General features: G+C 37.2%; 2 protein-coding genes across 5 annotated transcripts in view; one reads left to right on the top strand and one right to left on the bottom strand.

The window, feature by feature from the left end:
- LOC144634541 (uncharacterized) overlaps positions 1-24920 on the top strand; it is a 52256-nt gene extending 27336 nt beyond the window's left edge. For all 4 annotated transcript variants that reach the window (XM_078493526.1, XM_078493524.1, XM_078493525.1 and 1 more), the window contains exons 15-38: positions 2770-2951; positions 3939-3998; positions 4746-4815; positions 6152-6342; positions 6761-6817; positions 8140-8206; positions 8412-8602; positions 9722-9778; positions 10464-10530; positions 11007-11242; positions 14269-14325; positions 14538-14604; positions 15020-15225; positions 15656-15712; positions 17635-17710; positions 18285-18435; positions 18535-18755; positions 19339-19523; positions 19993-20091; positions 21543-21770; positions 22331-22545; positions 22632-22672; positions 23156-23252; positions 23870-24920. In XM_078493526.1, coding sequence (XP_078349652.1) covers positions 2770-2951; positions 3939-3998; positions 4746-4815; positions 6152-6342; positions 6761-6817; positions 8140-8206; positions 8412-8602; positions 9722-9778; positions 10464-10530; positions 11007-11242; positions 14269-14325; positions 14538-14604; positions 15020-15225; positions 15656-15712; positions 17635-17710; positions 18285-18435; positions 18535-18755; positions 19339-19523; positions 19993-20091; positions 21543-21770; positions 22331-22545; positions 22632-22672; positions 23156-23252; positions 23870-24356 — 3365 coding nt within the window. In that variant the 3' untranslated portion in view covers positions 24357-24920. The remainder of the gene's footprint in view (positions 1-2769; positions 2952-3938; positions 3999-4745; positions 4816-6151; positions 6343-6760; positions 6818-8139; positions 8207-8411; positions 8603-9721; positions 9779-10463; positions 10531-11006; positions 11243-14268; positions 14326-14537; positions 14605-15019; positions 15226-15655; positions 15713-17634; positions 17711-18284; positions 18436-18534; positions 18756-19338; positions 19524-19992; positions 20092-21542; positions 21771-22330; positions 22546-22631; positions 22673-23155; positions 23253-23869) is intronic.
- The window catches only part of LOC144634666 (carbonic anhydrase 2-like), a 27781-nt gene continuing 25175 nt past the window's right edge, over positions 24920-27525 (bottom strand). Inside the window, exons 7-8 of the mRNA XM_078493689.1 lie at positions 25944-26050; positions 24920-25411 (exon numbers count right to left, since the gene is read on the bottom strand). Coding sequence (XP_078349815.1) covers positions 25949-26050 — 102 coding nt within the window. The 3' untranslated portion in view covers positions 24920-25411; positions 25944-25948. The remainder of the gene's footprint in view (positions 25412-25943; positions 26051-27525) is intronic.

Consider the following 27525-nt stretch of genomic DNA (forward strand, 5'->3'; position numbering starts at 1 on the left):
CCGAGCTATTGTGTCAGGTCAGGGGGAAAAAGCCGGCACTTTTCTTTGACGGCATAGCGGTGCCGGGAAACGGTGCAAGTCTGTGTCAATCAAGCCGTTGCTAAGAAAGACGTCACCCAAAGTTTTGTTTCTCTCAGAAAGATATCAATGACTACATGCGTTGGAAATGCGAACAGTGGTGGTTTTTGCGTTTGATGTTTCGCGCCGCTGAGCTTCTTTTTGCATTTTCAGCTTGATTTCTCACCTGATGTCTCACGTCACTGAGAATGTCTTGGTGGCGTGGATAACAAGCGAAAACAATTGTAACCGTTGACATTCAACAATCAAAAATGGTAAATCATTTCAGAATCATTGGAGTTATTTCTATTAGTATCATTCGCAAGCCTTACTTTTTGACAGGCTGGTCACGGTGACCGTTACCACTGTTTGTTGTTTGATGTCTGGCAAACTTCAAAGGAGCCATCAAAATGTAAATAGCTATTGTGTTTTGTGCACGGTCAAGACTAAAACATGCGAACTAAACAATGAACTTTGTCAAGCTATTCACTATGCCCTTAGCACCCATTCGATAGCTACTGCACACACACGGTTACACAGCACCGCTATGCCGCATTTTTGAGTCGTGTAACAAAGGAAGTTTCTTCCCACCTCCCCCTAATGTTAGCAGATTTTGATCATTTCCACTCTGATTTGAAAAGGATTAAACACTCAAGCACGTTTATCATTGTCACAACAAGTGGAAGAATAAAATTATTTTCTTACCCAGTAAACTGTCTTTACTTATTAAGCCCCGGCAGAGGATAAGGGAGCCCAAAGTGCTCTCACTTATTTAAGACAGACTAAAATTTAGGTCCTGGCAACGGCTTTAACACATTTGAAAAGTTGGAAACTGGATGGTTGACTCTTACTTATGCCATTCAAGAGTCATTCGATGCTAGGTAATTGTACGTGACTAGAAATGGAAATTGCGTCATTGTACTTTTGAAATGGGAAAGAAAAACAGGGCTTCTTTTACTCCATAATCAGTGCATGGTTGTTTCTTTTTCTTGCAGCTTGCATCATCAACGGAATATGTTGTGAAGAGAGTGATAATCAAAACTCCCCACAGCAACCCAGCAACGAATAAAGCATGATAACTGACATAGCTGTGTTAGATTAAAAATAACTATGATTTGCTGAACATGGGAGAATTATATTGAATAAAACAAGTGGTTTGAATGATCGCCATAGTGCGTTATATCTCTGCTTAATCCCATTCAGTGCTTCCATTAAAAGTTGGTAAAGTAACTGAATACGACTAAACTTTCACTGTGAGAGTAAAATGGCTTTAAAAGAAAGCACAGTCTTCTAAGTTATGGTCTCTAAAGAGTGAAAAAAATAAACAAGTAAACAAAATCCTTGTTCCAATCGGGCACGTGTGCTGTTCTGGAGAATATTGTTCCGTACTCGTGGCAGGACCGACGGAGAGCAATAAAATGATCTAGGACCGGCATATCCCTCCTCCTGGGTCCCGAGCAAATGAAGTGACTCAGAAGAGTTTTTCTATTTGACATCTACAAGTTAATCACGTCATAAATGTTTATAGTGAATACCAAGACAATATTAGTATCGAACTCGATTTCTTTTCCCCATGGAAGGTTCTCACATCTTCTCCCAGTATGAAAACTGATGGAGTGTAGGCTTACAATCAGCCGGAAAGTTAAGAATAGCTGAAAAATTCAAAGAGGATTCCAGGAAATTGATAATTGTGAAATATTGTTGAAGTTTTCAGAAGATCACAACACCCGTCAGTGACACACATTCTTGTTGTTGGATAGTTAGAATGAAACATACGCGATAGCAGAAAAATTAAATACCGTGGAATACAAATAAGGGAAATGTGAGCGATTATGAAAATCTCCCATCACAATGTTTGTTTGTAGCGCATGTACTTATGAAAATTGCCGCTGGTTAAAATTGACCAACAGGTCAAAGCTATCAAATTGACTTTTGCCCGTATCAAATATTTTGTTGATCTCTAAGTTAGGTAATATATCCGTTTAACCTTTTGGTATCTAAGATTCCATTCAAAATGTACGTGTTCGAGACGAATAAAACATGATACGAAAGATGTATGACATTTCATGAAAAAAAATTACCTCATAAATGGATGTTGTTTTACCGAGAAAGATAACATCATCGCGCACGAAAGCACTTAATTGATAATTTAATAACGCTTTCAATCTACGAGAAAACTGTACATGAGTGACACTGTTACGGAGTTTTGTTTGCGTTTTAAATTAAAGATTTCAACACGTTGGCAGTTTGAAGTAAACATCGTTCAAACATACTTTAATTAAAAAATTTAATTACATTGTTTTCAGCGTAAATTGACCGTGTGTCAAAGTGTTTTCAGTAATGCTTCTTTTATTCTACTGGTTTGTAATTGAAGACTAAGGGGCGTAGGTCTTCACTAAGTAACCGGGTAGGGAGAAGTGAAACAAGTTACTTTGTTTTTTTTTTTGGAAAAACAAACCTATCTTATTCTTTTCCATGTATGAAAGCAGATTCAATAAAACAACTTAAATGTGAATGTAATGTGTTACTAACATGCCTAAATCAACAGACGTGATGTTGTAATCTTGAATTGCTTGATTTGTGACATGAGCTGAATTATGTTTCAATTAATTTAACTAAATTGTTTTCGGTGTTTAATTATTTATCCTTCTTCTTGTTTCTTTTACTTACAAAAAATTAAAGTAATTTTGTCATTTCATTTCCTTTTAACAGATGCAGATCCAAATCAATTAAAAGTACGCAAACTGACACCTGGTCCATTCAACCCTTTACCAGACGGCGGAAGGTTTAATGTGAATGTTTCGTGGGAAAAGCCAACATTTAACTACAGCACACTGGTGTCGTACAGATTCTTTTACTTTTCTGGAAGCAGTAATGATACGGCCGAATTATCAGTAAGTTCAACCTCGTTCTCAGGGTCTCTCTATCTTCTCTCGCTCTGGGGAGCGAGGAGAGAGAGACCCTGGAAACGAGGCTGCAGGCGTAATCTAGACCCAAGAAAACTAACTATATAATTGGATTTCAACGTTGGTCGAGCTAAGAATAGTTATCTGTTTTTCTGTATGTTGGGTTGACGTAATAGGGTAATCACAGTCAACACTATAATCTAAAATAGTATCATTTATAAAAATATCATCATTAAAATTTTAATTCAAAATACGTAACTGGTGTCCAGTGCAAGAATAACAACATAAGGCACGTGACGATTACTATGGTTTTGGCCTCGCCCTGACTGGTTTACTAGCATTTTCTATGAACCACTGGAAAGTAGATACGACATGGAGTTCAGTGAAAGCACAAACAAAACAAATGAATATTACTCCTGAAAGCCAACGACACTACAAAAAATAATCGATCAGAGACGCAAGCAGAAAAGAAAAAAAGCAATCAGAAGAGAAAACAATATTTGTTGTGTAACATTGTTGCCACTCAAGATGCATGGACCAACATTTATGCCTAAGTGAGCTCTTCTCAATTAATAGACTTTATCTATTGTAGTGTTGTTACATCTGTCAATCATACGATCACACGGTCAGAAAGGAACTCCCACTCCTCTTGTAGTCGGTGCGAGCATGGAGTCAATAAATCAGGGTTGAGTTTAACTTGCGGTTGTTTCACTTAAACGGTTCAACACCACATCTATACAGTCGACTCTCTCTAAAACGGACACCGTTTGAACCAGCTCCAGCTGTCCGTCTTAGAGAAGTGATCATCTTGACTGAAAACCTTTCTGAAAACGGCAAAGACGGAGCCAATACCAGGTGTCTGTCTAACAGAGGTGTCCGTTAAGAGAGAAATGACTGTACATTGTTTTAGAGATTAAGAATGTTTTGACGTTATCCACATTGCGTTTTTAATATTTCACTTTGTTTATTACACAGCCTTCTACTACCCACTTCGTCATTTCGGGGATATTGCACAGCGAGCGAGTTAACTATCGGGTAAGCCAATGAAAGGAACGTCTGAAAAAGCCTTCAGAAGATGACATTTATAATTTACCTTTCAAGAAGTCAGGCTTTTTTTTTAATTTCCAGTTGCATGTACTGACATTACTTCACGCGTCTATAGGATACGTATTAATCAATTATTAATAAACAAATAAATTAATTGATTAATTAATTAATTGATTAATAATTGATTATCTGTGAAGTCTTTTTCATAGTTAATAAAGAAAGTGGTTATACAGGAAATAATTTGTTCTATGCTTTTGTTCCTTTTTGTGTCCTTGACCGTGCACAAACACAATAGCAATAGTAATAAAATAAATCTGATAAATCAATAGTAACGTGACGGTTGCGTAATTTAACCAAAGTGAGTGAGATCAAAACAAAGGGTTGTGCTCAAACGTGAACCTTGCAACATAAATCTTTAGAGCTTTGTTTACTCCTTGAAGTTTTTCCGCGCTTCCTAACCATTCCCTTTAATTAACTTTATTTTGTGTCATTCTATATTTATTCTTTGGGTTTAGACTCTTAAACTGTGGCGTAATAGCAGTGACCACCACGAAGATGCCTACATTTGGTTATGCCACTGTAAAAACATTGCCTAACAGCCAATGCAAAAATTGGAAAGGACTACAGGCTTAAAAATGACAAAAATGTTCTCGTGTTCAAAGTTGTAATGTACCAAAAATGATTCCTTTTTTATAAAACGACGTAAATAATTCTTGTCGTTGCTTCTCTTTCAAGGTAACCCCACATTACCAGCATGATGAGTGGATCAAAGGAAAAGCAGTTCTTGGGAATGCGACAGCACCTGGTAAAGATGCAATTTATTAGAATAAATATTAGACATAAGTTACTGAGCAACAGAGTACCCAGCCTAACTCACTATCAATTTGGAATGCTCTTCGTTAGGAAAACTGGAGACGTCAGTTGATTTAAATTATGCTCTAACCTCCTCCATCTTAACCTTCCTTGTTATTATTTAGCCGATTGTTTTTCCCTGCATTTTGTTTCTGCAAACTAGTTTCTACGGTTTCCAGTACTGTGCAAGATTAAGATTTTAATGGGTCATTATAACCACTCTTCTGACTCTTTATCAGTTGATGCTACAATCATGGTGTCAAACAACTACTCAATGATTGGCGAACACGTTGTTAACATTTTTATGATACAAAGAATTCTGTATTTATTTGCAGAAGAAACATGCCCAGAAGCATACGGCTGGACTTACAATTTCTTATATTAACTTACTACAATAAAACTTACTACATAAGGTTACCATAACAACCGTATAACCTTCTAAATACACTCTTTATTTTAGCTTTAACTGCTATTAACTCAAAAACGTGTCGGTGACCCTATTTTTTATTATTTAATTTTGATCAACAAGACATGATGAAATCTTTGGCAAAGTTTAAACAAAAGCTGTACGTTATTTTCACTAATTTTCGCGAGTACAAATTTCAAAATAATTGCGAAATTTTATACGCGCGAAATTAAATCCATAATATATATCAAAACAACACAAATTTTAAATGTTTGGAACCGCACTAAGGCTTGGAAATATCTTTCCGTCCTGTTTTTGACTAGCAGCCTTCCTCAATATATTACTGATTCTTCAGCCAAAACCTCTAGTACAGTCACCAAGGTTTCCGTTTGCAAGTCCATTGTAGTTGCATTGAGCCATATATTTATATATATATATATCTAGTAGTTGCTTAGTCTTTGACGACGGATCCATAAAACACTGACAGAATCGCGAAATTTAGTACACTTTTGCCTCTGAACGCCATATGAAGATTTTTTTTTAAAAAAGTTTGCAGAAAGTTGTATCTTTGATTACAATTCAGTAATAAAAAATGTGGTCACCGGACCCGTTTTTGAGTTATGGCTACTTAAATCAAAAATTAAGGGTGTTTTGCCAGTTTATACCGTGGCTATAGCAACTTTTAATGACAACAAAATAATCACAACTTTTTCACCAATGATTGTCCGTTTGTTTGATTCCATAATTTTACGTCACGTGAAAGAGATTCCCAGTAATGATCTTTCAAATGTGTGCCACCTGAGGTAGTTTTTTGCATGAAAAACTTTCTTAGAACTCTTACAAATTTCAGTTACAAGTAATGTTATTTTCTGTATGCTTTCAGTGCCACAAGACGTGGATATTAAGGTTCAAAATATAAAATTTGGAGAATTTGTACGCGAAAACGGAAGCAGCACATTCTCAGTAAATTTCACATGGACAGAACCAGTCTTCAACTTTACCTTTCGTTCCTACGATATTGTGTACCTACTGTCGGGATACACCGCCGACAAGCCAATCGTCCAAAAAAACGTGGTATGTTGACTTACAATCATTTTTTAATAGGCTCCGTACAGAAACTTGCCATGTGTCGTTAATAAACACATATACCACAACATGGGCTGTAATGATCAAAAGAAAGGTCTTGATGTTATTAAGTAAAACAATCTTCAGTATAACGTGCTTAAAAACTCGCCAAGTAACAGGGAATGTTCCAGAGGATTTGCATTGTCTGGATATAAAGGCTTTCATATTTATATGATTGACAAGGTGTTCACGTCACAGGATGGTGTAAATGTCCAGTTGGCCTGAATGTAAATCCTAATAAATGTTATAAAAACGGTTGACTGTGATATTTGAAAAGTTTTGATTGGCGGGTTGTGATTGTGAGACTGATTTTATCAAACCAAGATTAAGAATGTTCTAATTATATTTATTATGTTTTTGCACACAGAAAAAACCAAAGTCATATTTAACGGGAATTAAACCAAAGGAATTTGTAACAATTAAGGTACGTTAACTTGCTTCAGTTTTATAATCACATTTGTGTTATTTATAGTTGTGAATGATCTTGTCGTGGTAACGTAAGGATCTTTGTAGGACGGACGACCTTGGTAACCAATGCAGTTAGAGATTCAAATTCCGTAACCTTGGCCCAGCTTTTGATCAGCGCTTTAAACAAGGTTAATGTTTTCCACGTCAAGTGGTACTGTCACGAACAGCGCTAGCTACAAGGTAGAACGCAGGTGGCACGTGTCTTCCGTTGAGTTATTATTATAACACAATCCATCCTTACTTGCTTATGTGTGAAATCCGGTCGTAACAGAGCAGAAAGTATCAGCTGAGAAGCTCCGAGTAAATTTAGCAACATAAGCAAATCAGGCTATTAGCTACAAAAGCCACATGTAAATGAGTTATTACTGCAGTGGTGGATTTTCCTTGATATAACTTAAAAAAATAATAATACTAAAATAGTCACCAACTATAAGTGCGATTGAAAATATTATTGTGCTGTTTTTCAAAAGACTACTCTTTTGAATTAGTCATTGGGCTTGCCTATGTCTTGTGATTTTCTTCGAGCATAACGGTTCAGGGGCGGATCCAGGATTTTTCCAGGGGGGTGGCTGTTTGCCAATATTTTTTGTTTACTATCTTGTTTAAGCCCCAGGTTTTTTATGGCGGTGGGGGTGGGGGGTATCAGGCTTTTAAACAGGATTTTGAAAGTGGTAGACTGTCCACAGCCTCTCTATTTTTGGCTTTGCTTGAGAATCGAAATCGCTTCGATGCGAAGAAAACGGTAAGAAAACTTACTAAAAAGATTAATATGGAGAAGAAAATCATGCCAGCAAGGCTAAAGCAACTCTTGAAAGCTTAAAAGAATGTATTTTTTTTTAAATTATACCACATGTTTTGTTACATCAAGCACAGAAGTTCGTAAAACAGGCTGTCGAAAATCTCCTGTTTGAACGGCCGCCTGCCTAAGGAAGGTATATGTTAACAAATATGTCAAATTTACTTTAGCTAAAAATATTAACACCTTTTTCCACTTACCCAGTGTCATTGTCCTTATTTGCTATTTTAATGTGTTTATTTTCATTTTTCTGGTGGATCAAGGGGGGTGGCTAGCCACCAAATCCACCCCCCCCTGGATCCGCCCCTGACGGTTATTAACATTGACAGTTAGTATAATTTCTTGGTCAATTCAGCTACGCCTGGTTGGTATGTAAACTTTATTTAAACACGTTTGCACCGCCATCTGTATACCTAAAATAAAGCTGATTTCCACAAGGGGCGTGAGGCTACATGCTTAAATAACTTTTCTTTGTTTTGCAGGTTACACCAATGTTTAACAACCCAAACATAAAAATACTAGAGTCTTCTGCCTCTGCAACTGCGCCAAGTAAGTATACTTAGCAACTGTATATAATATTAATGTTGAAGCATGTAGTGCACTAACTGGGTAGTTTTTTCGCACCCCATGTTACTGCCAACTGCAATTGCCTGTTATTTCAGTTTTCTGTAGAATGGGTGTACATTTAAATACAAATAAGGAAAAGTCAGTAAGAAGTCAAAGGTTGATGTTTTTGCTTCTGGTTTCATTTCAGAGCCTGATCCAAGCACTGTAACAGTTCGAAACATGACGTACACAATGCTTAATACAAGCGACTCAGAACAATTTGATTATTTAATCTCGTGGCACAAGCCGCTATTTAATGAAAGCAGTGTGAGAAAATACGTTATAAAATATAGGCGCACTGGTAACCCAACCAGGGTAAAGCAGTGGCAGTTTATGAAGGTAAGAAAAGTTTAATCATGATTCTCTTTACTTTCTTTTTTGAATCAAGTTCTTTCGCAAAGAAATTCCTTGTTATATATAGTAACTTAATTAAGGTAAGGAAGCACGCACGCTATTCACTGCGTTCTATAACGCGTTCACCCAGAAGGGTTCTGCGTTCACCCAGAAGGGAAAATGAAAAAAGTCTTTTGGTGACAGATTTTTTAGTGTCAGTGCGCCTACACTTTGGAATGCGCTTCCAGCTAGCCTTCGTAATATTAGTTCTATTTTTAGTTTTAAATCTCGTCTTTAAACATATCTTTTTAAATTAGCTTTTTTTAACTTTTAGATCTAGTCAATAATGTGTATATAGTTAGTATATTTTAATATTTTTAAGTTTTAATATTGTAATGCGCTTTTGCTCATTTATATGTTAAAAAGCGCAATATAAATTCATAAATTATTATTATTATTATTATTATTATTATTATTATTATTATTATTATTATTATTATTAGGATACATTTTAGAGGGGTTTCTTGCGAATAAACTTATTCCGATGATTTAATTCGCTCGTTATGAAACCATGCAATATCAGGTTATAATATTGCAAAATTGAAGTACTACCCCGTGCCAATGAACCGACAATCTCGGCTTCAAAACTTTTTCTAGACATTCAGGACCTTGTCACTGCTTACTTACTTAGCCTCTTTTCGTTACGTGGCGTACACGGTGTAAAGAGGTCGCCACCAGACCCCTCCAACATTTTGCCAGCGTTTATAGACAATAGTTTAAATTACATTGTATAGATCGTTTTTAATAGTTTTTAATATATTTTAATGTAAATAGCTTTTAATATTTTTAAATCTTGTAATATATATAGTTTTTATACGTTTACACGTAATTCAGTCTTAGGACTGCCAAGTGTAAAAGTTTTTTAATAAACGATATTTCTTTCTTCTTTCTTCTTTCTACCCTCCGGGGTCTGATAAAGGGTTTCTTTGGTAATGTTAACTCCTGATTGACTCAGGACACAGTCAATCCGGCTCCGTCTACCTTTCTTTATCCTACCTTCGCTCGTTTTTTAAACGACTCTTTTATTTTGTTTAAACTGTTTGAATCTCTATTTCTTCTTATAAGGCGGAAACAGAGTCTCCCGTGTATGACCTAATACCTGGAGACAAATTAGAGATAGAGGTAAGAAAACGTTTTGCCAGCCAAGGGAACGAGTTCAGACATGCTGTAGGTGTTGTTGTTGTTTTTGTTGTTGCTACCGCTTTGATTGGCGTATAAAGAACCTTATATACAGCTAATTCAAGAAAAGTTGTCGGAAGAAGCACAAAAGTGCACGCGACAAGACTGAAAGGTAGTGTGGGTAGAAGTAGAAAGCAACTGCACGTGCTGAATACTAATAAGATGGCGACAAGAGAAACGCGAATTTGCACTTTTTCTTTCTCCTCAGGCATGTGGAAACAAGGTACGTTTGGCTACTCTGAATTCTCAAAGACATTCGTCAGTAAAATTAAAGCTTCAGAAAAAGGCTTTCTGAAATGAGAAACAAAATCTTCACGTGCAAAAATACAAACTTGTACATTTCCTCTAGGTCAATATGCAAAATTCAACCACCTTTCGGTCTTGTCGCGTGCACTTTCGTGCTTTTTTCCGACGACCTTTCTCGAATTAGATGTATCCCTTCATCCGAGTGTTACGTAGCTCCATAGTACCAACCAATTTATAAAACAACGATTGTGGCTGCATATGTTGTAAAAACATACCCTATTACAGCTGTAACTTTCTTAAAACGTGCAGCGGGTTGTCTCAGGCAATTTTTAAAATCAAGACCAAGTAAATATTGTTTATTGCTTTCAAATTCTCTCTAAAGGTTACACCAGAATTTGTTGTCACTGTTATCACAGGGATTCCATCACAAACAACTATCGAACCACAAAGTAAGTGAAAAAATCTACAAAGCGATTCAGTTCAGTTTGAGACTGGGATTGCATCAACTTAACATGGCAATGTTTGTATAGCTTTCTGCTCCTTCTTTTGGGCAACTTTGAATTGTTTTTTCAAATCCTTATAAGAAAGAAAACGATCATTTTTTGTAATATTGTTTGATGACATTTGAGTAATCAGAAAAGAATTAAAACTGACATGTCTGTATTTAAATGCTCTTGTCTTCTACGTTTAAATCATACATTAATCTTGACAAGGCTTGTCCATCACATTAAGGATACTCATGCTCCTTCCCGTGAATAGAAATAAGTGAATAAATCAAAGATAAGGTCTGTAAACGTCTTTTTAGAGTTCCCTTTGCCATCACACAAACATTAATAGTTTTTATTTTTTCACAACAAAGAATTAGTGAAAAATTCATTAGGTGTTTTGTTGTATATCGTACATGTTTTGTTATTTCACTTCAAAGGTCCTGATGACCAGGAAATACAGGTGCGGAACCTTCGATCGGGATCGTTTGTGGAAGACCAAGAAAGTAATACATTCAACGTCAGTTTCATTTGGGAAGTTCCCTCGTTCAAGCATAGTGATGTGCACTCCTATATTGTGTCTTACGAGTTTGACGGCAGTTATTCAAGAGACAAGATTTCTTGCTCACCTTTAGTAAAAGACAAAGATCGTCCAGGATGCTCCAAGAGAGGAGGGGTTAGTTAAAAATGAACGAAACACATAAGTAGTGACGTCATTAGCTAGGACATCATGATTTTTGTCCTAGCTAATTATAATTATTCAGTTATTTGAAATGATGAGAGGAGTAGTGGTATAAATTACCGTGCGAAGCCGGTTCATAATCTGGCTGGCATTTTTTTGTCGTTTTTATTTTTTTGTCGGTAAATCGTTCCAGACCCACGCGGCCCAGCCGGCTCCTTTGTCACGGTCACGCAAGATTTGATGACCGCTTGGACATGTCCAAGCTATTTAAAAACTACCACTTTGTCAGACCCATGCTACGCGATCAATCACCTATTTTAAAAATATTTACGAACAATCTGCGCTCTGTGTGAAATAGTTATTTTTGAGTTATTTAGGCGTTTGGCTCGGAGCGAGTACAAGTCGTACAATTTACACGAAATGTGTAGAATATTGCAAAAACAACGACTTGTTTTCGGGATATTCCAATTTTTGTTTTGAGTTTATTCTGGGAATCGAAACGTATATTGCAAGCTCAGCAAGAATGTGTCAAGGCACGGGATACACGTCATCGCGCCAGGGGAATTACCTGCGCAAGCAAGTATGCTCTATTTACCGCTAATTCGAGAAAGGTTGTCGGAAAGACTACTATTTATTTTGGCGTGAAATGGACTTCTTTTAATGCCATTCATGAACTGGTTTGGGTTTATTTTATTGAACATTTGGAACAAAATAAATATTTGCATGCGTAAGCAGGCATTTCTCCAGCCAGGCATGCATGCTGAAATTCATGTCACGCACACTTCGTGACTGACGCAAACACGACTTGTGTGTTTTTCAAGTGACTGCTTTTCTAAAGATTTTTTACTGTGCAGCGCCGCGCCTTTCTAGCCAAAGAACTGAAAGAGGTGGTCAAACACTAACAGCACGGTTATAAACTGCTTGCAGCCCAGGGGGGGGGTACTCGGGATTTTAAGTGACGGGGATGATCGAATGGGAGCAAAAATCAAGACCCAAAAAAATCCCTAGGGTTTCCAACATAACCCAAAAAAATCCCTAGATCAAAAATTGACCCCTCAAAAATCAACAGCAAAACACGATTGTTTGTACTTTATTCACAGAACTACACAGCTAAGGCACTACAACAAATCTTCAGATTGTTTTGAATACCCAAAAACATCCCTACTCAAATCAAAAAAAAATACTTGCCAAATTTTCCTACCCAAAAAAATCCCGGAATCGAGAAATTCAAACCCAAAAAAATCCTTCGATCATCCCCGTCACTTGAAACCCCGAGTACCCCCCCCCCCCCCCTGGGGCTTGCAGATTCTTGTTAACAATTATTCGCCTCAGGTTCAGTGATTATTGTTGAGTAATCTCCGAGAAGAATATCAAGAACTGCAAAATAACAAAAGAAAACACGAAAACAACAAACACAAGTGCTCGCTTGCATACGTGTAAACCAGTTTAATTCATCGATTGAGATTGTAATTTACACTCAAGTTTTAGCAAGAAGACGGAAGAAATCAAGCACTACAACAAAAAGATAGATATCTGGTACCTTTGTTTAATCGTTGGTGACGTCTGAGTAATTGTCTGAATCCTCTTGAAATTACTAGCTCCAGTGAGAAGAGAACTAAATAATGTTTTGCCAGTCGATCTGACTGAGCACATGGCCGCGTATGATCTCCAAAACCACCATGTTTTTCGAACAATTCTAATGCCTTGAAAACCATCTCTTGAAAATATTTTCGGTCCAATATCTAGGGCTTGAAGTAATTTCTTTAAAATGAGAGAAATTTTTTATTCAGCAAATGCCGCCATGCTCACTGGCCTGGATGACAAACGTGGCATGGCTTAGGGCCTGTTTACATGGAGGGAGGGTGCGCGAGTTACCCGGCAGAGGGAACCTAGCCCGCCACATGCAGAATCACAACCCTTCACCCGAGATGAGACAGCGCATTGAAGCGTGTCACGGGGGGAAAACAATGAGCCAATGAGAAGATGACTTACTGAATAATCAGGCTCTCTCAAACCATATTGAGGAGTCCAGATTTCTGCGTTTTGGGATCACGATTACAGTATTTGGCCGCAAGATTGTGTGTCGAGTAGGACATCCCACGATCGATGCCAGTTCCCAGGCGAAACTAGAAGCACTGTTTGGGTCCAGATACATTATGCCATTCTCAATTAGTTTAAAAACACGCGGAAACTACCCGGCAAGCCGGGAAGCCGGCCAAACCGTTACTGACAAAAGATCCCGCCAGAAGGGGCCCCGGGCAAGAGACGAGGCCCCGGCAAGGCGGGTACCCTTCATCATGAAAGGCCAATACGTTCTAAGAAACGATGAAAAGTTGGCCGCCCAGGGAGCTCGGAGCCGGGTACTCGGTAGCCGGGGCACCCGCCTCCATGTAAACAGGCCCTTAGTAGCCAAACATTGAGATGCTATATTCACCGCCTAGCACGGTGAATATTGCGACATAGTCCGAGCTTCTCGACCGATTAGAATTGCATTCACCTCTGAAAATTATACTAATGGTTAGTATGACGGACCCAGCCGAGAGGGCCGAGTTCGAGCCCTGGCCAGGATCAGTGTGTTGTGTTCTTGTGCAAACAACAATACTAATAAAAACAACAAAACAACCATTACGTTGTACGAAAAAGAAACGAAATTATTTTACAACAGTGCGATCTAATTACTAATGTATGGTAAAAGGCACCTGAAATGCCTATAAGGAGCCCATCTAGGTCGGGCAATACACTTTGCTGTAGCAGTGCTCTCTTCACCCAAGTGTATACATGTAAATGAGTACCAGTGAATTTTATGGTGGGTAGCCCTATGAAGAACTAGTATCTCACCAGGAGGGGATAAAGATAAGCTCCGTGCATGGTGTACATGTATAATGATGACTTGACTTGACTAAGATCACTCTCCCCTATTAAAAGAGTAACTTTTCATTGCTAATCACGATATGGCAACTTTTAATATCACCCTTTTGCTGTCATGTTTCTACTCACCTTTATATGTCTGTTATCTACAGAACCAGACATTATTGCAGATATCCGGGATATTTCCACGTGAAACTGTCACCGTGAAGGTAAAAGGTTTGACGATTTGTATTATCACATGGAAATAAAGTTTTGCCATTTCCACAGTTTATAAAATGTTAACCGAAATGTGAATTATAAATTCTTTGAATTCTAATAATAATAAAGACATTTTTTTTGATTCAAGAAAAATAATTTATATTTATTTTTACTGAAGTTTTGATGGTTGACTCCTAATGTTTAGATACCTTTTCATCGTCAGGTAACACCTGTTTTTAGCAACATACGTATTTCAGGCAAAGTTGCAGAGGAACGAGTTACCGCTCCTCGTAAGTATATATTACAGCTGTTAGACATCATGCAGTTACGTCTTGAGTATGCACTTTTGTCTTACAAGTTCGCAATTTTGACAAAAGTTGCAAAAAATCCTTTGAACCATCGTCCGCTCTGATTGATAGCAACCAGTATTGTTGTTGAAGCATCGAGGCAAGGAATTTATCGTGAGGTGCTGTGGCCTTTTGCACAGTGTTGGACAATTTACAAGGGTTATCAAAGCTTCTTCTTCCCACAATTTCAAACGGTCAAGAGTTTGAGAACACGATAGAAATTTAAACATTTCTTCTCAAATTGCCAAAGTGTTTCCTGACAGGTTAATGCTCGCTGCCGCAAACCTCCAAAAATTTCTCATTTTTCCGTGCACAAATAAAGCTGGCAATCCTCACACTGTTGTCATCTTTTCAACAGAACCCAGAGAGGAGCTTGTCCAGGTTAATGAATTAGACTATAACGAGCTTGTTGCGACCGGTAATGACAGTTTTCGTACAACAGTAAGCTGGGAAAAACCACTGTTCACTCACAGTGACGTCAAATACTACAAGTACAAAGTGTTAGCTACAGATGCCTCACAGCGCAAGAGGAGAGGAACCGCTCTGAACACCGCAATAACAACTGTAAGTAGAATGGTTTATATTGGTTATAATATAATTTGAACATTGTATTTGTGTTTTTGAGCAAGACACATTCCTCTCAGTAGTGCCTCTCACAGTCTATGTGCATGAATGAATAGCGGCGAACTAAATGCTGTGGTTTAACCGGCCTTGCGATAAAATAGCATCGATCCGCCGGATAATAAGTAGAAACACTCTACTCGTAGTCGTAGTAGTCACCCGAGACATCAAAGGCAGACTTTTTCATAATATTGTCATAGTCATTTTACAAGGAAAAATGCGTGCTATACGTATTATAGCTGTATAATCGCGATTCCAGAGTCTCCTGCTCCATGTGTCAACCAATAATGTAATGTTTTTAAAGGTTATGCATGTTCCTTTCTGAGGAATAAATAAATTTTTGACGTAATCATGTTTTTTTCCTTCCTTTCAGACCGGTACAAATGTTACAATCGATGGAATCAGTCGAGATAATGGAGCTGAATTCCAGGTAATTTATCGTTATGTTAAACAAGCAATTTTTTAATTAAAAAAACAATGAATTTAAAAACACCATTCTTGCGATCAGGTATCGTTTTTATTATGTAATGTTTAAGAATCCTGGAAGAGAGTCGCACGAATCACTTCAATAATCCGGCTTGTTTCCCGCCAAGCTAATAAAAAATTGATAATATTTACGTATTCAATCAGTGGACTGCAGAGAAACATTTCAAGTAGGCTTTAATTTCCGATTTCGCTTCTCTACGGTTTTGCAACCAAATAAATAGAAAGATAGGAGTTTAAAAACGAGGCGGTTTATGTTATTATATTGTCAAAAAACTTGTGAAAAAGTGTTCTCGTTTCATTTGCACATAAAAAAAAAATTCCAGGTGTAAACGTCGCATATCACCTTTTTTGTCGTACCTTACAGACATACATCATGTGAACATCACACATATATTGTTTTCTATCTCATGTCTATCTTGCCTCGGGTTTCGCTCTTGTTTCTTTCGAAACTGTGGCCATGTAATGAGCAATATTTGTTTTGAGAGCTGCACTGCATGGTGATATTACATTGCCCTCGAGCAGTGGACAACACACGGGAGAAAAAAGTTACAGGCTTAAAATGTTACACACCTATTGAAGGAATGATTAGTATTATTATGGAGGCTGTTGAGAAAAGTGGCCGCAAGTTCGGGTTAATGGTTGGAAATATTTTTGTGCATTTTATTCGAAATCAAAAATTCAGTGTTTTGTTTTTCATTCTTACATATTTTATTAGCGCCACAATTTATTGCATTGGTAATAGCTCTCTATAGTGAAACGTGGATCGCGCAAAATTTAAGATTTCCTGATTTCGAGTTTTCTGTTAACCGTTATTACGGTAATATCGATTTAGTGAGTAAAAAATACACAGCATCAAACTTCAATCCTAAAGCAATAACTTTTATATCAATCCAATGAAGGGAAGACTGCTGAAATGCTGTTTGCAAATTTTCGGTATGGTCCGAAAAGACTGTTAAACTCAATTCCAAACTTCTAGGATAACTTTTGACATCTTAGACTACCGTAGAATCCAACTTTCCTGAGGGATAGTCAAACAGAGAAAACAAGCAAGTAGATTAATGTGTATTTTAATGGGCAAACTAAGTGAATTCAATAAGATTTTCAATAGGCGGAAAAATTTGTGAATTTTCCGCTAAATCGGAAACCCCCAGTAAGAGCATTCACTACAGTTTAACTTCGTTCCAAGGGGGCAGGAAAATGAGACTCAAAGCTACTGGGACTGGTGTTGTATATGGTTCTAAATGTAGACGCCAAGACGTGTAGCTAGACATTTTAAGAAAGCTTAAAAATATATATCAGAACTCAATTTGGCCAGCGGCTCGTCACATGACTCATTTTCAAAAACATCTTCAACGATTATCGGCAATGCTTAATTAGTTTAGTTCTTGTTGAAGTTTCCGAACCCTTCGACTCCTGGATTTTCCCCGAAACTCAACACTGATTTAACACTTCAGTTGCCTATTTCTGCCTGTTATCCGGAATTTCGTTGTTTTGGGTTTTTTTAAGTCGCCTTTCTACGCGCTGGAAAGGTTTTCCCCTCAACGTTCGGGAGGAAGTCTAGGAGTAAAAGTGTCATGATGGGGAAGGTCAATTATTTCGATTTTCAAAGGGCAAATTCGAAGGCTTATTACCAAATATTTGGCCAAATTGATTTCATTAAATTGTTTAGGCATGGTTTACAAGAACGTTTCTGCCTTTTCAACTTACTATTAAAAACCGTCCTGCTGTGAAAAGCAATGACGTCACAATTGGTACAAGGACTATGGTTCTTAAGAGGGGGTAAATGTATATGCATTGTTGACTCACAACTGCAAAATGATTTCTGCTTGCATTTTTTTACCACGAGGCAACTGTTTCTGTTTTTAGGTCACCCCGGTGTTCGTTGTGCCTGAGGTTCTTGGTTCAGATGCCACGATCTTGCTTGTTTGGAAATTAAAAAGTGGTAAGAATTAACATCCTTTTGTTTTGCATACAGAACGCTATTCAGCCAAGGAAATGTGGGTCAAGTTCTCGTCCAAATTCGAATGTTTATAGAGTAGAGTAGAGGATTATCTTTCTTGAAGAGAATGATTATTACAATCTGTTATTCAGTGTATTCAGTGCAAAAAAGTAAAACTTAGGCATCGCTCTTATAAATGGCAAATATTACGAGACAATTTGGAGACATTTAATGCGGAGTCCGATTCTAGAATGTTTAATGTCTTATGCCTTAATAGTTTAACCTTTATTTTACTGATATGTAAAATATTTTGATGAGTGAGCAAGATGTGTTCCGAAAAACGAAACGTACTTATTATCTGCAAACAACCTAACAAGAGAAATTCGGTTCCTTTCTGAAAAAAAAAATCCAAACCTTTTTTGGACGTTATGTTATTTTAGTTAGTTATTACAAAATAAGATAAACTCTGATCCAACGGACATTTTGCTTAAAAAATATTCACTATATTAGAGTAGCGTTATATGACATATGGAACTTATGTTAATTGATTTTATTTCTGATTAATTATTCTTTTCAGATGAGGAACCTCTCGTTGAAGAAACACTTACAGTTGCTGAGTTGGCGGTGCTCGTTGTAGGACTGTTGATAGCTGTTTTGATTGCTATAGCTGTGATTCTATGGTGCTACAGGGAAAGGCAAAGGCAGAAGAAGACGGGTCGTGTCTCAGGGTACTTGCTCCTATAAAGTCGCTGTGAGATGGCTTGGATTTTACCTAAATTTGCCATATAAAGTTACTAAACATACAATTTTTTTATTGATATCTACAGCAAAAACGCTCTAATGATTGATCACTGGGAGGTAGATGGGGACCTAGTAACCCTGGAGGATGAGCTCGGAGAGGGGGCCTTTGGCAAGGTGTACAAGGGAATTCTCAAGGAACTTACTACGCCTTCACGAAAAATGTCCATGATGCCTCCAATAAATGCGATTCGTAAAAACACAATCAAGCAGACCGGGGGACTCACTGTGGCGGTGAAAATGTTACACGGTGAGTGACCTAAATTACATTATGTATTGCTTAAAGGGCGACACAAGATAGTAAACAAAGTCAATTATTGAAATTGTTACCACTAGCACTTATGTTTGCAGAAATGATCTTATAAGCGATCTAAAGAGGCAGAAAAAGAATATAATTTTTGTTCTCCAAAAACTATTTAATTTTAAAAATTGAATGATTGAAATCGTTTTTTATTTAATTTTTGAAAGAGCCAAATGGAATCATTATAATGTGCTAAACTAGAATTAGAAATTCATAGGAGTGGACTGGCATTGGCCTACAAAAAGACCTACGGGACCACCTACGGAGCAAAGTCGAAAGGAAAGAAAAACAGATAATAATAACGAAGTGCGGAATACACGTACGTTCTTTTTAAGAAACATAAACATTCCTGCAAGCTTTGATAACACTGAAAATGTTAGATAAGAGAAAACAAAGTCTTAAATTTTTTCTTGAAGATATCCGGCCTAGTATAAGTTTTTTTTTTAACGCAAACGATTATAATGTGCTCAAGACCATCCAGATAAATCTGAAAGTATAACCTTGATATGTAACTGCTTTCCTCCGCTTGTAGGTATGGCAGACAGCGACCAAAGGAGAGAATTTCTTGAAGAAATACAACTCATGAAAGCGGTAGGATCACACAAGAACATTGTTAACATGCTGGGATGTTGCACTGTGGAGGAGCCTATGTTCTTACTGGTGGAATATATTCCATACGGTGATCTTCTTCATTACCTCAGAAAACGACGAGGAAAGGTAAACACAAGTTCATGTATCAAACCGTTATAAATTTGTCTTCGTCTTCCCGTTGTGAAAATTGTGGCCTTAAAACCCGTCGCGACACGCCCACAGATGGAAGGAAACTTTTAAAGTTAAAAGGCTCGCCATGAAAAGGCCAGTAAAAAGGAGCTTTACTTTTACGCCAACAGTTAATGGGAATATCGAGGTTTTAATAATTAAAAAAAATAATCTAACCGAAAGCATAGAGCATGCTTTTGTTTAATTTAAATTGTCAGTTGCCAAATCGCCCCGGATTAAAACCATCACATTTAAATCGAACACTCCTAAAAATAAAAAATAAACGTTTTATTTTTTTTATCATTAGGACAGTTTAAGTTATGAAGAGATAAATTTAGCCGTTTATCCGTTTATTTTGCAACTAAGGACAACACCAACAGCAGCTTAATAGCTAACTAGCGTTAATGCAATTTCTTTAAATCATAAGGTGAAAGAATACCTTGGAGATGAGTCACGTGGGCCTTACCGTTCAACTTACTGCGAGACATACGTCATTGACAACAAGCCTGGAGGAATTTCAATACAGGTATAGAATTAAACATTGCAACTTAAATAAAAGAACGCCATTGTCTTTAAAACATGCGTGCTAAACGCGTAATCCTGATTACTAACTGCAGATTGGCTAGTTTACTAAATCCGTTACTGAGGGTGTGTTTCTTTGGGAAAATCAAAAATTGGATCATTGATCTCGGATCACAAGGATACTTTGCTCCCAGAGAAACGAAAAATCCGAAAATAGATTTTTTTCAAGACAACCCCGTTAACACTTTTCGCACAGAATATAAAATATCAGCCCAAATTTTTTCAGTCGAATGTATTCTAGCTAAAATCATGTCAGCATACAAAATCTTTCTCAAAAATCACACGTCGTAGAAGTCCTTCTTTAGCCTCAAGCAGAATGTGGCGAGAACGCATCTGAGAGCGAAGAATGTTTGCGAAATGATCAATGCAAACTTAACTCGTAACTATTTCAAAAGGATGCAACTTTCGTATGCACACGGTGGCTGTTCTAGAAAACTTACATCCAGTTTATAATGACACTTCCATTTAATCAAGCCACCGTTTACTTTCATCGTGAATTATTTTTGTGTTTTGATCGAAATAAGTGCCTGAAAACCCACCGGCACTCTTTTCGAATCCTTTCCTAAATAAAAGGAACAGATCATGAATCCCTAAAAATCCGGATTTAGATATGATCTGATGTATCCACTCGGTGTGTTGATTCCTTCAGATCATTAATCCGAGATTAATCCATTTTCGGATATAGGTAAAGAAACACAAAATCCGTTTTTGGATACAAGAATCCGGATTTGGATTTTCCCAAATAAACGCACCCTAAGCGTCCACATTATGCTTTTCACGTTCTTTTTGTCTCATATTTATTAACACGATCTGAAACAGATATGAAAATGGATCAGACTGGTCTGTAACATTTCAATCTTAAGACAGACACAAGCAGTAAGAAGTCAGTTGTGGTGATGAATTAGACGATGTTAAGCTTTAATTATAACATTAAAGAACACACACAAAGGAGACTATAAACACCGTATTTTCTCGATTAAACGCCGGGCCCCGAATAAACGCCGGGTCTCCAAGGTTGAGTGGTAAGTAAGCCTTTTAGGCATTTATTTGAGGTGTAATATACTTTAGGTATGATGGCAAGATACATTCATGTCACAAATAATGATTTAAAACCCTTGTTTAATAAACTTTTTGCTCAAATAAACTGCACCATTCAAATAAACGCCGGATCCACGGATCCATGTTTGAAATAAACGCCGGGGGCGTTTAATTGAGAAAATACGGTATCTCAAGTTTAAAACTAAACCGTTGAATGTCAAATATAGGAAATACGTATAAACTGAGTTTTTTAGGCTTCTCTTTGCAGCTGAGGGTCAATTGAAATTGCGCATATAACCTGGATTATCCTTCATTTAAATAAAAACCTTAAAATGTTGTGTTGTCTTTCGTTCATAGACCACGAGAAGCGATCGTGTTTATGTCAACAGCCCTGAGGCAAAGGGTGACAATGGCAATATTCAGATTCTGTCATTTACTCAGTCTTCAAAAACGTCGGAAGAAACTGGGATAAACAACAAAGGAATGCTCCAAGAAGATGAAGATAACGACGAGGAAGATGAGAGCGAGGAGACGCTTACTCCAGGCGATCTTATGGCATTTGCTTGGCAAATCAGCGAAGGAATGGTGAGATAAAACAGGGCCGTAACCAGACCTTTGCCATAGGCGAGGCAAGATCTTGCTTGTGGGTTTAGGGGCATGCCTTTCAGAAAAAATTGAAATCTAGAAGCTCTGAATCTCTTTCAAAGACATTTTTAATGAGATATTTATGAGAAAAAAAATCAATCTTGTTCAACTGGGGATTTTTTCCCCAACAAAACATATTTTGTTTATATTTTGGGTAAACATCTAGACGAGGCAAGTGCCTCGCCTTGCCTCTTGCTAGTTACGGCCCTGTAAATTCTTGTTTATGTACTATCAACATTACATCCCGTGTTTCATGAAGGTATTACGAAAAAAAATCAGAAAAAGATTATTATTGTTACTGAACATCCAGACTTTTTGTTTTAACATATGGTGTCGTCTTCGTCGAGGTTGTGTGTTGCTGCTGCTGTTGCTGTTGTTAATGTTACTGTTGCTTCTGTTCCTGACGTCGACGTTGTTGTTGTTGCTGCTGCTGCCGCTTTCTTCATTGTTAATTTTTCGCCTACCTTCTAACTGTTCTTGTTTTAAAATTACCCTTTCAGGAGTACCTTGCAAGAAAAGGCTTTGTGCACCGTGACTTAGCAGCTCGCAATGTTCTCGTTGGAGAGCATAAGATCGCAAAAGTTGCAGATTTTGGCCTGACCCGTCACGTGTATGAAGAGAAAGTTTACCATGCAAAAAGGAACAGAAAACTCCCCTTGAAATGGATGTCAATCGAAGCCATTTTTGATCAAACTTTCACAAGTCAAAGCGACGTGTAAGTAAAAAAAGCTGTTGTTTTTAACAGCCGTGTACCTATAAGAATTAAGTTGACAGTGTGTCTAATCTTTTGTTGCTTTAAAGGTGGGCTTTCGGCGTTGTTCTATGGGAGTTGGTCACATTAGGTAAGGTGGACGCTTTTCTATAAGATCTTTTTTAATCATCACGCTGAAATAAACGAAAACAGAACAGTGATGGTGGTTTGGATACGTGATGTTAATAAACCCAAATTTTTAGGATTTTGTTTCTCTGTTTTCGTCGTAGTTTTAGTTTGGATTGATAAAATATATCAAACAGTCGAGAGTATTTCATCACATTTTCAAAAACCTCGAGGTTCAATTTGCGATCGTGAGCGGATAGTCAAAAGTACTTTCAACTCTCTTCTCGGTGTTTGATATATTACTTATCAAACACGCACAGTTTTACTGGTACTATATTCTGGTATTCTTTTTAATTCAAACACCAGAAAACAATTTTATATCTAGAAAAACAGATTGCTATCACCATGGCAACTTTTCTAAATGACTTAGGATTATAAGAACCAATCTAAAACTGCAGATATTTAGACTTATTTTTCCATACTGATTGAGCATATCTCCTTTGTTTAGGTGGAACTCCATACCCTACGATAAACAACAGAGAATTACTTCGTCTGTTAAAAGACGGTTATCGGATGGAAAAACCAGACATTTGTAATGATGAAATGTAAGTAAGGTCCTTCTGTATTTTGTCCTAGCTGATTAAATCGTGGGACAGATTGCTTAGCAATTTGATGTTCTCGCCATCCGGCACTTGTTTTCTGTTCTGGTAAAAGAATGTTGTGATTGCATTGGCAATCATTTCTTTTTTAAATTTATGCAAACTGTCATTTTTTTTTAATTTTGCAAGTCAAAGTAAATTAAAAATGGTTTGACACTTTTTGACACAAGTTTGACACAAGTCTATTCGTGAGAGATTGATTTTTTTTGTCGTATAGAAAACGAACAAATTTATTGGGGCCAAGAGAGGCCGCAACTATTTTGGTGGGGTTGGTTGCGTGGCCTTTTAAGGTGTGAAAGGGGATGAATTTTTTGAAAATTTTTTAGATTTAATTTCATATTATAATATAGTTTTAAGTGTAGTATGTAGCCCTGCGTTTGCATGGTTTCTTCTGTGCAATCATTGGAGAAGACGGAAGCAGACTGAGAAACATCACTCAAAGTAATCCGCTAAATTTGTTAATGCATTCAAACATGCATTAAAAATGTAGTCGAATACTATTAACAACATCACAGAAATTTTTTGAATAATCTTTTATTGTAATTCAATTGAACTTATCGTAGGTACAATATGATGACGGTTTGCTGGATGGAAAACCCAGATGACAGACCAAACTTCACTCAAATACGAGAAAGGCTGGAGGAAATGATGCAGAAAGACAATCCGTATTTGGATTTCAGCGTCTTGGATGAAACCAGGGATTATTATAATGTGCCTTCCTTCAACAGTTTGATGGATGAATCTGTTGATGATGAACTGTTTGACAAAGACAGCGAAGAGCTGTTAAAGGACGAAAATGATGACATCACTAGTGTGGAAGAAGACAAACTCATGGAAGACTCTAACAGAAATGAAATAGCTCCATTGCCAAAACCAACCAAAAGTCCAGAGAAGGGAGCAAATATCGAGTCTGTTGATGTGAACAAGATTGAGTTTAACAACAGTACGTTCCATGGTGGGGATTTCCATGATCTTAAAGATATAAAAGTGGACATTGACGCCCTTGAAATGGCTTTGTACCGCCCGGGCAGTAGAGGGATTGTCCTCTAGGCGGAAACTAACGCTGGAACGCGCTGAGTACAGAACCCAGGAGAACGGATAAACAAATATAAAATCCATTAACTGCTCTGCAGTTGCTTTATGTTATCATTTCTTACGTGGAGCCTACTTAGAATCTTGGTTAGTATTCTATCTTTAAGCAATTGCATTGCAAATAATGAAACTGATACGTAGCGAAACACGCCCAACTAGAACAATAGTCAAGGCTTTATTCCTTTGATTTATACTTATGTAGTAGCTTTTTGATAAATGGTTTGAGTAATTAAAATTACTTCTATACGAATCGACTTAATGGGGTGTTTGTGAGGTGTTGGGAAAAGCCGCACTGGTAGTGAACACACTGGTAGTGTTTTGGTGTAATATTGTTTATTGTCTTTGAAATCGTTTGTTTAAATTAATATCGGTGAGTGCTACACCAAGAAAAGTGGCCACTGAATTACACAAGCAACAATTGTCACACTGTATTATAGCTAATTGTAGAGTCGTGTGTATTATTAATGATATTTCCTGAGCTGCAGTAGATTTTGTTAACAAAACGACTGTAACAACAAGCAGGCTATAATTATACTTTATTAATCATAAAAAGATACATTTTATAGTTTACAAGTAAACTAGAAAAAAGATGCACTGAACATTTTATGTCTTATAGATATACAAAATTATATATAAAGACAATTATTGTCTATTCGATTCCTTTTTGTACTACATTTTTATTCATTGTATTCCTAAACTATAAATAAAGAAGAACAATCATTTAATAACTGACTGGAATATTGATTTACCTGAACATTATAGAAGGAGATTTCTCAAACAAAAGTGAAATGAGACGTGCGTAACGAAAACAAAATCAATCTATAGATAAATTCCTCAGACCATCTCTCTACAAATTACGTTTGCTATATGTACAGAACTCTAGCTCGGAAGAGGCAAATGATCCTTTATTGTTTCAGCCCATCATAAAGTATGGCTATGATGGCTTTACTATCTCCACTATCTATACCGCGCACAGGATTAGATAGCTATCGCATTCTTTCACCTACGATGCCCTGCAAATAAAATCAAAACCTACATTACGTGAGGTTTGAGTTATTCTCAAATTTATAAATAAATTACAATTAATATTTTTGTAGAAAGAGAAAATGTCAGTCGGAAAGTATGTTTTGTGACCTTTTCCTGTCTTATTTAAATGGGCCGCCAGGACTTGGATTAGTTATTGGACAACTAATTATGTACCAAAAACAATTACACCTTATTGTAAGCTTTGGTGCTACTGCTTTCAATATCTTATCAAAAGAACATCTAAAAACACCAAACATCGAAAACAAATCTCGAAGATCCTCTGAATTCCACTGAATCGCAGATGGAGCTTTTGCCTATAGCATGTGAACTTTGAATCCAGTGGAAATTAAATGGACAATTGGTTACCAGGATTATAAGTTTTTAAAATGGTATCACAGCCGCAAAATCCCATTTTATTCAATTAGGAAAAAAATAGAAATTTCTCAACTTTTAACATTTTAAATTTATCTACCTACTGGTGGATTCCATCTTAATATGTAACGGTCCTGTTGATCATACCTGGCTCAGAAATTGGCTTCCACCTTTCTACCGTTTAGTGGCGTGGTTGGCCGGAAGTTGTCACATTCAGATCCTTTTTTAGACGTGAGTTTTGTGAAAGCCAAAAGCTGTCAACAAAGATAAAATAAGAAACAGTAATTACTCACTGACTCACTGACTGGCTGGCTGGGCTGGCTGGCTGGCTGGCTGGCTGGTTGACAGACTGACTAACTGACTGACTGACTGACGGACGCACTGACGGACGGTCGGACGGACTGACTGACGGACTGACGGACGGACGGACGGACGGACGGACTGACAGACTGACTGTGACTGACTGACTGACTGACTGACTGACTGACGGACGGACGGACGGAGGGACGGAGGGACTGACTGACCGACTTACTGACTGACTGACTGACTGACTGACCGTCTGACTGACTGACTGTCTGACTGTCTGACTGTCTGACTGTCTGACTGTCTGACTGTCTGACTGTCTGACTGACTGACTGACACACACATGTAAATTAGGAGTTGTGGCACAAACCGTGACAACTCGCTCGGCTCGCCCAGGCTCGCCTCGCTCCTTGTCACAATTTGTGTCCACAACTCCTAATTTACATGTGTGTGCGGAACGCAAGACGCCTTTCTTACCCCCCTCGCGAAACGAGTTGCAAAAAAAAAAAAGACGTTTAATCCCAGAAAACTTAAGAAAAAGAAAGCTGCAATCTTTATGCAAAGCATGGTTAAAACTAACAAAAAAATCGGGAAAGCAGGCGTGGAAATGGTAAAAAAAAGGAGGAAAATGTGAGTGGCTTTCACATTCCTAACTTCCTGAAGCAGATTCGCCGGACCCGACAGTGTACCAATCGTTGTATGGCGCCATTGTATTAAATTACAACCAACCTTTAATTGCTGTGCCAGAAATAATTCCTATTGAACAAATGCTCTTATTGAGTAAACGAAGATGGGAAGAGGGAGAACTGGAGAAATTAACTTGAATGTAAAGAAAAACTTGAAAAGATCTCGTGGAAAAGCGTTTACAACCTACAAAAAAACTAAAGAAAATGAAAAACAAATAACAATCTTTTTAACAGACGAGCTGATTGAAAAATTAAAAAAATTAGACAGCAGTGTTGTCGCAAACGTTTTAACAAGCTAAACAAAACTTGCACGCTCCGGTGAGTGCATAAATTATTGAGTAACACAGGAAGCCATTGTTTACCCTGTGCCAATTGCGTGGGAAACCCCCTTGACGTAATCTAATTGGTTTTTTTTTTCATTTTGAATATTTTTAGCCGGAAAACAACTCAAACTCTTTGTATGTGTGTTTTGAGAGCTATGATTTATTCAACAACAATATTTAATTTGACTAACATGTAAATATACCGTGAAATATTGAGCTAAGAACTTTCTAGAACATAAAAGAACAATATAAGATCACGGTAAGTTTATTCACCAGGCGTCATTACTATTTTTAGTTAATAGGTTATTTCCCGATGTAATGACGTCTTTTGTGACCAATCACAGTTAAAATTATAACTTTATATTATTCACATAAGCTTTTTTGTATTACACAAGCAAGTATGGCCGATGTATAAAG

This window comes from Oculina patagonica, chromosome 13, assembly GCF_052425735.1.
Source record: "Oculina patagonica isolate OP01 chromosome 13, crgOcupat, whole genome shotgun sequence".
Lineage (NCBI taxonomy): Eukaryota > Metazoa > Cnidaria > Anthozoa > Scleractinia > Oculinidae > Oculina > Oculina patagonica.